This window comes from Labeo rohita, chromosome 1 (assembly GCF_022985175.1).
Source record: "Labeo rohita strain BAU-BD-2019 chromosome 1, IGBB_LRoh.1.0, whole genome shotgun sequence".
Classification (NCBI taxonomy): domain Eukaryota; kingdom Metazoa; phylum Chordata; class Actinopteri; order Cypriniformes; family Cyprinidae; genus Labeo; species Labeo rohita.
Genome location: NC_066869.1, coordinates 16,925,527 through 16,940,090, shown reverse-complemented (window position 1 = coordinate 16,940,090; position 14,564 = coordinate 16,925,527). Strand labels below are relative to the sequence as shown.

Genomic DNA, 14,564 nt, shown 5'->3' with positions numbered 1-14,564 from the left:
CTAGTATGGTTTTTCTTTATTTGGTCATTGACAAGGCAGCTAAAACTTCCACTAAATTAGCTTGGCATTTACAAAAATTCACCTCCGAAAAAAATCCATTTATTTGCTTGATATTTTATTATTACACGACACCAAGCAATTGTGCATGACAAAAACAAAATCAAGAGAGGGAAACAATTCCTTTTACCTGTGAACATATAAAAACAATTAAAAGTTGAATCTGTAGTAAATATAATTTCTTTCTTCAGTATAAAGATTAAACGCTCTCAGCATATGCAAAATATTCCTAAAACGCTCAAAGCATATCTGTTTCTCAAGCAGCTGTAATCACCATGTCCAGTAAAGCAGTATAAAAACGTGTGATAGCAATGGTTCGTTTCCATTCAGGTAACAGCTGATAAAAAAGGAACACATTTAGCCGAGAGGGTCTTACAGCGAATGACTCTCAGCACTACATACAACCACGTTTTTGATTAGTTTAAGAAAATTCATACGAAGATTATAGATGCCTTTTTACATTAAGTATGATGTTAAAAGGATAGTTCATCCCAATGATTTATTTACCTTCAAGCCATCCTAGATACATATGATTTTCTTCATTCAGATGAATACATTCTGAGTTATATTAAAAATTGTCCTGGCTGAGTTGAGATTTTGAAATCCAATAAAGTGTGTCCATCCATCATAAAAAGTGCTTCACTTGTGGTTAATACAGGCCTCCTGAAGCAAATCGATGCATTTGTGTAAGAAAAATACTCATATTTAAAACTTTACAACCATAATATCAAGCTTCCGCTAACTGTCGTACGCATATTTTTCTTACGCAAACACATCGAATTGCTTCAGAAGGCTTTTATTAACCCCCCAAAGCTGTACTTTTTATGGATGGATGCACTTTATTGAACTTCAAAACCTCAACACCCATTCACTACCATTATGCAGCTTGGAAGAGCCAGGACTTTTTTATTAAAATTCCCATTGTATTAGTCTGAAAGAAGAACCTCATATACACCTAGGATGAGTAAATCATGAGATAATTTTCATTTTTGTGTAAACCATCCCTTTAAACAAAAGATGCTGTGAAAAACAAGATAAATATTGTTATTGACCTGAAACTAGAGTAAGAGAACTGAGTTTCTATCCAGTTTCTGTCCACGTGTCTCTATATTGCAACTCCAGTGCACTAGTTCTTGTGTGCGATTCAAATGGCACAGAAAAACAACAAAGCAAGGCACCAACAACTTCTATGAGCTGGCATACCTGATATGGGTCTAGAAGAAATCCTAGATACACGATTCCAGTGTACTTATTTTTAAATTTGACAGTGACATTGTCAGGAAGAGTTTGTAGATCAAATGTAAACCAAAGACTTGATCAAATTTGTAAACTGATACCTGGAAATGTGCGTTTTAATAAAAAAAAATACAATAATTTTGCTGTGTTGTTCCACGACTAGAGCTGGGTGATACAGCTTAGGCAATAAATCTTAGATTTCATAATATTTTACAATCGTTTGACATTATTCAATTTGTATATCTTGATATTTATGTATTTGGGTAACATTTTACAGGTTTGTTAAAGGATTACTTCACTTCCAGAACAAAAACTTACAGATAATGTACTCAGCCCTTTTGTCATCCAAGATGTTCATGTATTTTTATTCTTCAGTCGTAAAGAAATTAGGTTTTTTTGAGAAAAACATAGAAGTAACGGACTTCTATGGTGCCCCTAAATTTAAACTTGGAAAATGCAGTTTAAATGCAGCTTCAAAGAGCTCTAAACGATCCCAGCCGAGAAAAAAGGGTCTTATCTAGCAAAACGATCGGTTATTTTTATTTTTTAAATTACATTTTATGTGCTTTTTAACCTCAAATGCTTGTCTCGTCTAGCTTTGTTTGAACTCTGTTTTTTCTGGTCATGACAGTTAGGGTACATCTACAAACTCCCGTCTCATTTTCTCCTCCAACTTCACAATTCCCAGATTTTACAAAGTGAACACGCACAGACGATCAAACACCCTTTACAAAAAAAGTAAAAAACAGCGATGTAGGACGATTTCGAAGTTGGAGGAGAAAATGAGACGGGAGTTTTTAGATGTACCCTAACTGTCACGACCGATTGAAAAAAAAAAAAGTTCACATAGAACCAGACAAGAAGAGGGCTTAAGGTTAAAAAGTTTATAAATTGTAATTAGATAGATCAAAGCTCTTATTCTTCAGTTAGGATCGTTTAGAGGCCTTTAAAGCTGCATTTAAACTGCATTTTGGAAGTTCAAATTTGGGTCGGTTTAACATAAAAGTCCATTAACATGGACATGGAAATGTTTTTTTTCAAAAACAATTTCTTTACGACTGAAAAAGAAAGACATGAACATCTTGAATGAAAAGGGGGTGAGTACATTATCTATAATTTTTTGTTCTGGAAGTGAGCTAATCCTTTACACAAACTAATAATGAAAAATGTCTAAAGCATTTATTAACACTATTTAATGTTAATAAAGTTGTCTCAGTTCATATTAAATAATGGACCTGAGGTAACATGAACCAACATCTATTGAAGCATCTATTAATATTAGTTCAAACATTTAAACATTTACTGATGCATCATTAAAATCAAAAGTTATCTGTTCATATTAATGGATCTGTGATAACATGAACAACAGTGTAACTGTAAATGGCAAATAAATATTTTTGTGAATATTAAATGCATCACCCAGCCCTGTGTATGTACAACAAATATGTGTTATACACTTTCATTGGCCTTCATTTGTTTACCTGCCACAATGTTAGTGATTCTAAAAACGAAAATATGCAGGAAAAACTATTTGTGTGATTAGTTTATTATGCTGTAACCACTGGCAAGCCTACAGCACTTACACTGCTATATGTAGGCCACATATACAGGCTTCTGCCTCACGACTCAATCTAGCAGCAATCTGTTCTTCTCAAGTCGTTATTTATGCCTTCATTGACACCTGCTGATCACACTTCTAAGTCATTTACCTTCTCAGTAAGAATAACAAAACTATATTCTCAGTTAAAACCAAAATGCCAATGCAAAGATGCACGACAACTCAGAGCTGAAATCGGTTTGCTTGTTTTGATACATTTTACACCTGCACTCACCTAGAGCATTTCAAAAATATCAGAAACCTGCTTGGATTCATAAGAACTAAAAACGTTTGAATCTCGTTGAAATGTTGTAACGACTGTGTTCTGATAAAGTCCTTCATGTGTCAGTTGCTTTCTGTCAGATGTAGTACTGGTGGGCTGCCAGGCTGTCCATGAAGGGCCGTACCAGATTGTCTGTGGAGAAGTAGAAGACCAGGCCGAAGGTGATGGAGATGGGGAGAGCCGGAAGGGCCTTCTTGAAAATGGCCAGCAGGAGGAGCGTCAGGCACAGTCCCTGCAAAACAACCACATCAGTAACAACAACCATTAACTAAACTCTAGGCTCTGATCCAAAACTGAGTGAGTGGAATACTGCCCTACTAACACATCATCCACTGATTTGGAACATTCATTGTAGGCAGCAATAAAAAACATCAAGTACATAGTACAAACAATTATCTAAGTCAAGTTTCTGTCACTCCAAAACTCAGTGGTGAATGATGAAGATGTATTTAAAAAAAAAAAAAAAATCTTGCAAATGCAAAGTAAAACTTTTTAAATGCAAATCTAAAAAAAAAAGGCTGATAGCTATTATTTCGGACACTTATAGTAAATATTTCTGACACAAATTTGATATGCACTAGCAGTCAAAAGTTTTTGAATAGTAAGATTTTTAATGTTTTTAAAGAAGTCTCTTCTGCTCACCAAGTCTACATTTATTTAATCTAATGCACAGCAAAACAGTAAAATTTTGAAATAATTTTACTACTTAAAATGTAATTTATTCCTGTGATCAAACCTAAATTTTCAGCATCATTACTCCAGTCTTTAGTGTGACATGACTGTCAATTATTATTATCATATTATTTAAAACAATTGAGTGCATTTTTTTAGGATTCTTTGATGAATGGCAAGATCCAAAGACTAGCATTTATCTAAAATAAAAAGCTTTTGTAACATTATACACATTATATACCACTAAAAAGCTTGGAGTCAGTATATTTTTTTCTTTTTTGGAGGGGAAAGAAATTATAGAAAGTAATACTTTTATTTAGAAAGGATGCTTTAAATTGAACAAAAGTGATGATAAAGACATTTATGTTACAAAAGATTTCTATTTCAGATATATGCTGTTCTTCTGAATTTTCTAGTCATCAAAGAAACATGAAAAAAAATCTACTCAGCTGTTTTCAATGTAATAATAATAAATGTTTTTTGAGCAGCAAGTCAGAATATTAGAATGATTTCTAAAAGGATCATGTGACTGGAGTAATGATGCTAAAAATAAATATACAAATAAATTACATTTTAATAAATGTTAAAATATATTTAAATTACATTTTAAAATATATTCAAATAGAAATTAGATTTCTAAATGTTTCAGTTTTTGCTGTACTATGAATCAAATAAATGCAGGCTTGGTGATGGAAGAGACTTCTTTAAAAAAAACTAAAAATCTTACTGTTCAAAAACTTTTGTCTGGTAGTGTATAGTTGTACTACACATTTTACCAAAATATGAAACAGCACAACTTTCAACATTGGCAATAAGAAATGTTTCTTGAGCATCAAATCAGCATATTAGAATGATTTCTGAAAGATCATGTGACACTGAAGACTGGAGTAATGATGCTGAAAATTCAGCTTTGCATCACAGGAACAAAATTACAATTTAACATATATTCAGATATAAAACAGCCCTTTTAAATTGTAATAATATTTCACAATATTAGTGTTTTAACTGTATTATTAATCAAATAAATGCAGACTTGACGAGCAAGTTTAGTTACTCACAATGAGAATGGCCACAAAGCAGGCCAGTGTGGTGTTCCAGTCTCCTCCGGTGGCGGCAGCCTTTCCTACTAGGACACTGTAGAAGATGAAATCACCAAGACCCAGCTTCACCCCTCCTGTGAGAAAGTCAACCAACAGGCATTTCAGCACATGACACTAGAATGAAATACAGTTAAACCTGTTTCTTAAGTTTGCTTGGATTCCCTGGGGCTTTTTTAAATAGTTCAGCTCATTGTCACTGGACATTCACTATATATGCGCCCTAGTTACATGGTTTATAAGTGAAGTACTCCAAGCTAAGAACATGATCTGTATGACACAGAAACCACTTACGGTCTTCCTCAAGTTCCTCTTCTGCTGAATACCGCCGCCTCCCTCCCTGTGCCGCATCATCCTCTGACTCCACCCCCTCCTGTGCCCGGGCTCCGCCTTCATTCCGCCGTCTTTCATCAGCTAAGAGGACAACAACATCTTATTCACCATTATCTAGGTTACATAGGAATTACATTCTATGTCTTTACAAAAACCTTTTTAAGGTCTTTGTAAAAAGTATTAAAATACTAGCAAAGTTATAAGTAAATTATAGTAAAGAACTAAAAAATGCAACTCACTGGAATCTGGATTACTAGAATCAGCCATGCCAACCATCCAAACCATGGCGGCTGAGAAAGAGAAACTTTTATTAGCACATGACCTCTCTTGACTGGACTTCTTGAGAGTCAGTAAAGGATTAGTTCACCATTCTGATTTTTCTCTATAGTGGACTTCAATGGGGATCATTGGGTTGAAGGTCCAAATTGCAGTTTCAGTGCAGCTTTAAAGGGCTCCACACGATCCCAGCTGAGGAATAAGGGTCTTATATAGTTTTTTTTTATTAAGGGCGTTTGACTTCCTTTGCACGTTCTCTTTGTAAACACTCGGTTGGTACTTCCATCTACATCAATGTGACCTTTCCAACATCATTACGTAATGCGTTGGGCTAATGCAAGATGAGCATTTGTGGTTAAAAAGTATATTAATTTTTATTGTTTTAAGAAAATGACAGATCTTTTCGCTACCTAAGACCCTTATTCCTCGGCTGGGATCGCGTAGAGCCCTTTGAAGCTTTGAAACTTCTATTTGGACCTGCTAACCTTTGGCTCTCATTGAAGTCCAATATATGGAATGTTTTCCTCAAAAACCCTAATTTCTTTTCAACTGATGAAAGAAAGACAAGAACATCTTGGATGACATGGGGTGAGTAAATTATCAGGGAATTTTTTTTATTCTGGAAGTGAACTAATCCTTTAAACTAGCTGATTACCCATGTGGTAATACAAACTATGTTGTGAGTCTGTATGCTGTTAGTTCTGGGTTTCATTTTTCTTGACATACATGAATATATAAGTGCAGGGAAAATTGGTTCGTTCCTTTCTTGCGCCGTCTCAACCAGCATCCTCAATGGGCCTTTCGGACACAGCACCGCTATCAGATCTGAAAAATACACACACAAATAGTGATACAGTCATGTGCGCTAATCTCAACAATATCAGCAGTTCCAGTAATTAAAAATGACTTTTGCAATTTCTGTGACACTACAGACTATTTTAAAAAGTATTTAAAAGCACTGCTCTGCTTTGTTTACAGCAGTAACCAAGGAAACGCTGTATTGCTGCTGTTCCATAAGCGCCACCTGCTGTCAGAGAGTGAATCTGCATCTCATTCAGCCCATCTGCTGTTTAGGTTTTGTTTTAGATATGTTTATAGATATGTGATATAGTGTCATATCACAAAGCTAGGGTCAGACCATTCTGGTTTTGCTTTAAATTTGTTAATTATACATTCTAATTTATATCACTACAGACAAAAACAGCTTGGGAAAATTATGTTTAATTTATTACAGAAAATACGTTTGTACCTTTAAGAGCTGAATTTTTAAAGTTAAACAGGTTAAAGTGATAATCTGATTAGTTGGGCCGCGTTGTAAGCTGTTGTAAATTACTCCAAACATACACCTTTGTTTACTTTTGTGTGTTGCTCTGCAACCACTTTGTTGCAACCACAGCTGTTTCTGAGGAACTATACAGTTTGTTAGAAGAATACTGTTCTTATTTTTATATCATTACCCTTTACTTGCTCTGTTTTATTTTGTGAAACCTTACTATGTATACGGAATAACAGTTTTATAAAAGCAATAAGCCCAGTAAAGCCGTGGTTTACAGTGAATTTATAACAGCTAAGGGGGTTTTAAAGGGTTAATTCACCCAAAAATGAAAATTCTGTCATTAATTATTCATGTCATTTCAAACCCATATAACGTTCATCATCAAAACACAAGTTAAGATATTTTTGATGAAATTCATTTTATGATGCTACAGAAAGAATACATTGTTTTTGTGACATCAGTGGTTCAACAAATGAGAAACAAAGAAAACAAAAAAAACAACTTCTCATTTGTGTCAGTTTCCGCCTCACGTTCACAACAGTACCTCTGCTTGCAAAACAGGTTCTGCGTAAAAACCGCAGCTCCTGGTAATCTCAGAAAGTGCTCGGATTTCATAAAAATATCTTAATTTGTGTTCCAAAGATGAATGAAGGTCTTACGAGTTCGGAAAGACATGAGGATGAGTAATTATTGACCATTTTAATTTTCCCTTTAAAGGAGAAGTCCACTTCCAGAATAACAATTCACGAATAATGTACTCACCCCTTTGTCATACAAGATGTTCATGTCTTTCTGTCTTCAGTCGTAAAGAAATTATGGTTTTTGAGGAAAACATTTCAGGATTTTTCTCCATATAATGGACTTTATTGGTGCCCCGATTTTGAACTTCCAAAATGTAGTTTAAATGCAGCTTCAAAGGGCTCTAAACGATCCCAGCTAAGGATGAAGGGTCTTATCTAGCAAAACGATCAGTCATTTTTTTTTGGAAAATAAAAATTTGTATACTTTTTAAGCACAAAAGCTCATGTAGCACAGGCTCTGGGATTCGTGTTCACAGCGCTACGTGTTATTGAATTATGTCGAAAGATCACACTGCACGTAGGCGGAACTACAGACCCAGTGTTTACAAAGTGAACGTGCAAAGACTAAGAAAGTGCAAGTAAGTCAAATGCTGTTTACAAACTAAAAGGTACAATGATGTCGGACGATTCTGAAGTTGTAGGAGAAAATAAGATGGAGTTTTTCGACATACTCTACCTTTTTTAGCCGGAGTACACAGACGATGAACTTAGACGCGATTCGTAGTAGTGATGGGAAGTTCGGATCATTTTACCGACTCTGACCTTTGAGTCTCATTCAGCAAAATGAACAAATCTTTTTGAGTCATTTCGTTCATTTTAGCAAAATCAGCATCACGTGACAGCCCCATAAGATGAACGAATGACTCGAAAAACCTGAAGACTCGAAACAGGTGAACTAATTCCAGTACAGAACCTAATAGGATGTTGAGCATGCACGACTGAACGAATCACTCCCCGAGACGACTCGTTCTTCCTGAGTCACATTTAAAATGAACGAATCGTTCAAGAACGACCCATCAATAATTTGTAGCATTGTGGATGCGCATCCCAGAGCCTGTGCTACATACGCTTTTGTGCTTAAAAAGTATACAAAATTTTTTTTTTTTTAAAAAATGACAGATTGTTTCGCTAGATAAGACCCTTCTTCCTTGGCTGGGATCGTTTAGAGCAAAATCAGGGTACCAATGAAGTCTATTATATGAAGAAAAATTCTGAAATGCTTTCCTCAAAAACCATAATTTCTTTACGACTGAAGACAGAAAGACATGAACATCTTGGATGAAAGGGAGTGAGTACATTATTTGTAAACTGTTGTTCTGGAAGTGGACTTCTCCTTTAAATGTAAATAAGAGTCACCGTATAGGAAGTGGCACAGAGAAGTTGAAGAACAAATGCAGAAGCAGATGGTTTGTGGTCGGTCAATGAATCTTAAGGTAAGCGTACCATATATCGAGATGGCTCCCAGTATGACCCATGCTGACCATTCAGGCAGGTATTTGATGAAGATGAGCGCCATAAGGGCGCTGATGACAATGAGGTACGCCTGCTGCAGCCGCAACGGCCCTTTCCAGTGAATGCAGATCATTCCCACTACGCCAAAATTCCAGATGATCATCACTAACGTCGGGTAGTCCATAGCCACATTATATGTCTTGAACACCTCGCTGAAAAGAGTTTGACAAAAGCATTACCAAAGCACATTTAAATCAACTACATCAAACCAAATCATTTGCACAAATAAATAGGGTATATCTGATTAATTCTAATAATTTCAAACTCTTTTAATGTTTTTTCTATTTAATCTTGAGAAGCACAAATTGTGGTCATGATTAAAATCAATCACACAGTCTTATCGACGGGCTAAATATATAAAGATATCATGTTTTCAGCTATATCGTCCAGCACTGACACATGCATCCTGCTGTATGAGATCAGTTACATACAGTAGCGATATTACAAGAAAGCAAAGCTCAGCAGAATCTCACCCCAGATACATGAAGCTGAACCAGAAGAGCAACATCAGTGAAGACAGAATCAGCCAGCCATGAATGAACTGCACACACACAGATAAACACCTCTGAGCTGACACAGCAAGGAATTTTATAACTAGACGGGTGTAGTTTAGTTATACTGTTATAGTTATAGAGTTGTAGTAATAAAAAGGATCTCACTTTATAGCAGCGATACTTATAAAGCACCACCAGTATTATGGTCATGAAGACAATCACGCTGATCATGACGATGGTGTTGAGGAGCGAATACAAGAGCCTCTGACCGACAGAGTTCGGATCCTCTTCGAACGGAGTGTAGATGCTGCAACACAGACACAAACCATGACTTTACTTTTACATTTTTGCTTCTTTGTTGGTTCAAATAAGAAAACTCTGTCATCATTCGTTTAGCCTCAAATCTGTTGGCTGTTGCTTTTTTGTAACACAGAAAATTAATATTATGGAATGCAAATTAATTTTAAAATACTGAAAAATACATATATATTAAAAGAATAATATTAAAAACAAAAAAGTAAATGAAAGGAAATAAAACTCTTTTTTTTCCATTTAAAAAAAGTGAAAAATTCTAATAATAATAATAATAATATTAACTAAAATAATATTAAATATTATAAAATAATAAGAAAACTAAAGCTATTTTTTACATTCATTAAAAAATGTGAATAATAATAATAATAATAAATAAATAAATAAAATAATAATAATATTAAATATTATAAAATAATAAGAAAATGAAAGGTATTTTTTTTATATTCATTAAACATTTTGAAAAATTCTAATAATAATAATATTATTATTAAATAATATAATATTATTAATAATATTAAATAACAAATATATTTGTTTTCAAAGAGGGCAGTAAAACAGAACAATTACAGATTGATTTTTTTTACTTTAATTTCATTTTAATGTGCTTTCTTTTTTAATATATTTTTTCTATATTTTTTAATGTAAAATGGTAATGTAAATTTAAAAAAATGTAAAAAATTCTAATAATAATAATAAAATATTATAATAATATTAAAAACATTATATTAAAGAACACAAATATTTTTTTTCAAAGAGGGCAGTAAAACAGAACAATTACAGATGGATTTTTAAACTTCAATTGCTTTTTTAAAATTTCCTTACCTCTTTAATATTGTATTTTTTAAATATGATATTCTGCATTTTTTAATGTAAAAATGTAATGTAAATTTAAATTTACAAAATTTAATTTAAAAATTGTTATTATTATCTGGATCTGCCTAAATTGTTTAATATTGGAAGCGGATACTATCAGAACATATTTCACTTTTTTTGTGGGTACAAAACTGTTAAATCATGTTTTGATGTGCTTTTTGGTGCTCGCCAACAATTATGTTAATGTTGTAAACGCTGCTGTTTTTAAAAAGAGGAAATACACCTTCTGAAATCTCATTTTAAAACACAGTTCTATAGAAAAATAACAGCATATAAGTTTAGAATAACATGAGGATGACTAATAAATGGCAGATTTTTCCATTTTTGGCTGAACTTTGAGGTAAGAAAGCACGTACAGCCGCTGTGAGCTCTTCTCCGTGTAGAAACTGACGGACTTGATTGTTGCCACCACCACCACCATGCAGAGCGTGACTGGAATGAAGAGCATGATGACGTGCTTAGCGCCATATTTGAGGGTCAGCTCTTCTTCTTCTCCATCAGGAGTGGACGCCTGCTCTCGCTCCACCGGCCCTGGTTCGACCAAACCTGAGCTGACCGTCCGCCGCTGAGGGAATAAAAGGTGAGGATGATAAAAAGGGATTTTTGTGGATGCAGATACAGATCGGATGCAAAGTAACAAATCTATAATAGCACACATCAAGCTTAGTTCTTTCAAAGGAGAGGAAGGAGAATACATGTCCACGTACCCGTTTGGTGTCTGTTTCCTGGGGCAGAGACATATCATGATCTTGGTTGTACGAGGGGATGGTTGGGCTTTCGGACTGGACCAGAGCCGACCTCTCGTTGTAAGAGTCCTCTTCACTGTCTGAGGTATTCATTAAGAGAAGGTGACAAAAGCCAAACGCCCAGAGCTGCAACAAACGCATCACATCAGATGAATATAAGTGCATGAGTTGGCTCAATGAGTCATTTGCAACACATCTCTGTGTGAAGTAAATATTGCTGTTCATTACTGTATATGGTTATATTCATCCATAAATACGATTGTGTTCATTCGGTGTAAAATATGCCTTCATTTTGAACTGAATTTTACAAAAAAAAATTACTCTTTTATGCCACTGCAGAGGAAACACATACATATTAAGAAATATACACTACCAGACAAAAGTTTTAGAACAGTAAGATTTTTAATGTTTTTTAAAGAAGTCTCTTCTGCTTACCAAGCCTGTATTTATTTGATCCACAATACAGCAAAAACATTTTTAAATATTTTTACTATTTAAAATAACTGCTTTTTATTTGAATATATTTTAAAAATGTAATTTATTCCTGTGATATCATAACTGATTTTTTAGCATCATTACTCCAGTCACATGATCCTTCAGAAATCATTCGAATATTCTGACAATATTCTGTTCAAGAAACGTTTATTATTATTACATTGAAAACAGCTGAGTAGATTTTTTTTGTTTTTTCGATGAATGGAAAATTCATAAGAACAGCATTTATCTGAAATAGAATTTTTTTGTAACATTATAAATGTCTTTATTGTCACTTTTGATCAATTTAAAGCATCTTGCTAAATAAAAGTATTAATTTCTAGAATTTCTTTACCAAAAAATAAAAAATAAAATTTTACTGACTCCAAACTTTTGAATGGTATAGTGTATAATGTTTTTTTTTTTTTTAAGATAAATGCTGATCTTTGGCTCTTTTTATTCATCAAAGAGTCCTGAAAAAAGTGTGAATCAACTGTTTTAAATATTGCTAACAATAATAATAGTTTCTTGAATAGCAAATCAGCATATTACACTGATTTCTGATCAATATTTTAAAATAGAAAGCAGTTATTTTAAATAGTAAAATATTACTGTTTTTGCTGTATTTTGGATCAAATAAATGCTGGTCTGGTGAGCATAAGAGACTTAAAAATGCAGAAAAAAATACAGATAAAAATGCATTAAATTTCTGAAAAAGTAAACAGTATAGAAAAGGACAATAAATACACAAAAATAATTCAAAATAGAGAAAGTAAAAAGAAAACGTTTCCCTGTGCAATACACAATACATCAGTAACAATATCTGTATGTGCCAATCATAGCATTTCTTTCAAATTTTATTAACTGTATGTGTACAGTAATTTAGTTTATATTGGACAGCCATGTTTCGACTTGTTATTTTTTATGTTAGGACCAATACCTGATAAATTCATTTGAAAAAGAGGAAATATTAATGTGAAATCTGCTATAGAAACATGTAAACTGTAAGTCTGTAACTGATATGGTGCTGATATATCATGTTTCTCTTGTGACGTTACTTTAAGGATGAAGAATATATATTTATATACATTTAGATATACATTTTATTACCATATGTTACTATGATATTAACATCTGACATTGTATCATAATAGTTCCACAGATCTTCTGTGGGTTACAGATTTAAAAACAAAAACATGGATCTTTAAAAACGAATAAACGAAATACTCTCTGTGACAAATACACGTTTTGCCTAATTTATAATGACTGTAATGCACCCCTGTTCGTACTCATTATACTGTCATGTACTAATAACATCCCACAAACCCAGATCAAAGCATTTCCCTTGATCCATGACTGCCCAACATCTCCTAATGTGTCCGGAAAGCCAGTTCATTCCCGCGTCTAAAGTAAAGCTACACCTGATGAAGCGAACAGGAGAGAAGACTGAAATACCTTCAAATGTGACCGTATTTACCTGAAGGATGATCCAGCAGTGTTATTTGCAGCAGGTCTCCGTCAAAACATCGCGAATTCCAATGAGGAAGTGCTGCCGATCAGCTGATCCTCACCGCCCCACGTGATGCCGGAGCGCGTGACGTCACCAGACCACAAGCTCTCTTACTTTCAGCCAAACAGAAATAATCACTCCTGAGAGCCCTGATCATTTATCACTTGAATAAGTTGCCAACCTCTTGAGCCTGGACCACAAAAATAGTCATAAGGGTCAGTTTTTTGAAATCTAGATTTATACATCATCTGAAAGCTGGATAAGTAAGCTTTCCATTGATGTATGGTTTGTTAGGATAGGACAATATTTGGCCGAATATTTGAAAATCTGGAATCTGAAGAAAAAAAATTAATATTGAAAAAAATCGCCTTTAAATTTGTCAAAATGAAGTTCTTAGCAATGCATATTACTAAGCAAAAATTAAGTTTTGATATATTTACGGTAGGAAATTTACAAAATGTGACCCTGGGCCACAAAACCAGTCATAAGGGTCAAATTTTCGAAATTGAGATTTATACATCATCTGAAAGCTGAATAAATAAGCTTTTCATTGATGTATAGTTTGTTTGGATAGGACAATATTTGGCCGATTATTTGAAAATCTGGAATCTGAATGGGAAAAAAAATCTAAATATTGAGAAAATCGCCTTTAAATTTGTCCAAATGAAGTTCTTAGCAATGCATATTACTAAGCAAAAATTAAATTTTTATATATTTACGGTAGAAAATTTACAAAATGTGACCCTGGACCACAAAACCAGTCATAAGGGTCAAATTTTCAAAATTGAGATTTATACATCATCTGAAAGCTGAATAAATAAGCTTTTCATTGATGTATGGTTTGTTAGGATAGGACAATATTTGGTTGATTATTTGAAAATCTGGAATATGATACAACTATTTGAATATGTGGAATCTGAGGGTGCAAAAAAATCTAAATATTGAGAAAATGAGCTTTAAAGTTGACCAAATTAAGTTCTTAATAATGCATATTACTAATCAAAAATTAAGTTTTGATATATTTACAGTAGTAATGATTTTTGGCATAAAAGAAAAATCTATAATTTTGACCCATACAATGTATTTTTGGCTATTGCTACAAATATACCCCAGCGACTCAAGACTGGTTTTGTGGTCCAGGGTCACAAATATCTTCATGGAACATGATCTTTAGCCTACTTCATTTCCTAATGATTTTTGGCATAAAAGAAAAATTGATAATTTTGACCCAT

General features: G+C 33.6%; 1 protein-coding gene across 1 annotated transcript; it reads right to left on the bottom strand.

The window, feature by feature from the left end:
• Window positions 1–2: 2 nt before the first annotated feature.
• Window positions 3–14,338, bottom strand: psen2 (presenilin 2). Its single transcript, XM_051114342.1, has 11 exons — window positions 13,300–14,338; window positions 11,310–11,474; window positions 10,959–11,167; window positions 9,580–9,721; window positions 9,394–9,461; window positions 8,852–9,072; window positions 6,278–6,376; window positions 5,515–5,565; window positions 5,237–5,356; window positions 4,904–5,019; window positions 3–3,405 (listed from the first exon to the last, which is right to left on the bottom strand). The coding sequence occupies exons 2-11, from the start codon at window positions 11,439–11,441 to the stop codon at window positions 3,250–3,252; spliced, it is 1,314 nt and encodes a 437-aa protein (XP_050970299.1). The 5' UTR covers window positions 11,442–11,474; window positions 13,300–14,338; the 3' UTR covers window positions 3–3,249.
• Between the last annotated feature and the right edge of the window lie 226 nt (window positions 14,339–14,564).

Coding starts and splice junctions, on each gene's coding strand:
- psen2 (XM_051114342.1), bottom strand. CDS start 11,441: ATGAATACCTCAGACAGTGAAGAGGACTCTTACAACGAGAGGTCGGCT. Junction 9,073..9,393: donor TTCAGCTTCATGTATCTGGG/GTGAGATTCTGC, acceptor AACTCTTTTCAG/CGAGGTGTTCAAGACATATA. Junction 6,377..8,851: donor GGGAGCCATCTCGATATATG/GTACGCTTACCT, acceptor TGTATTTTTCAG/ATCTGATAGCGGTGCTGTGT.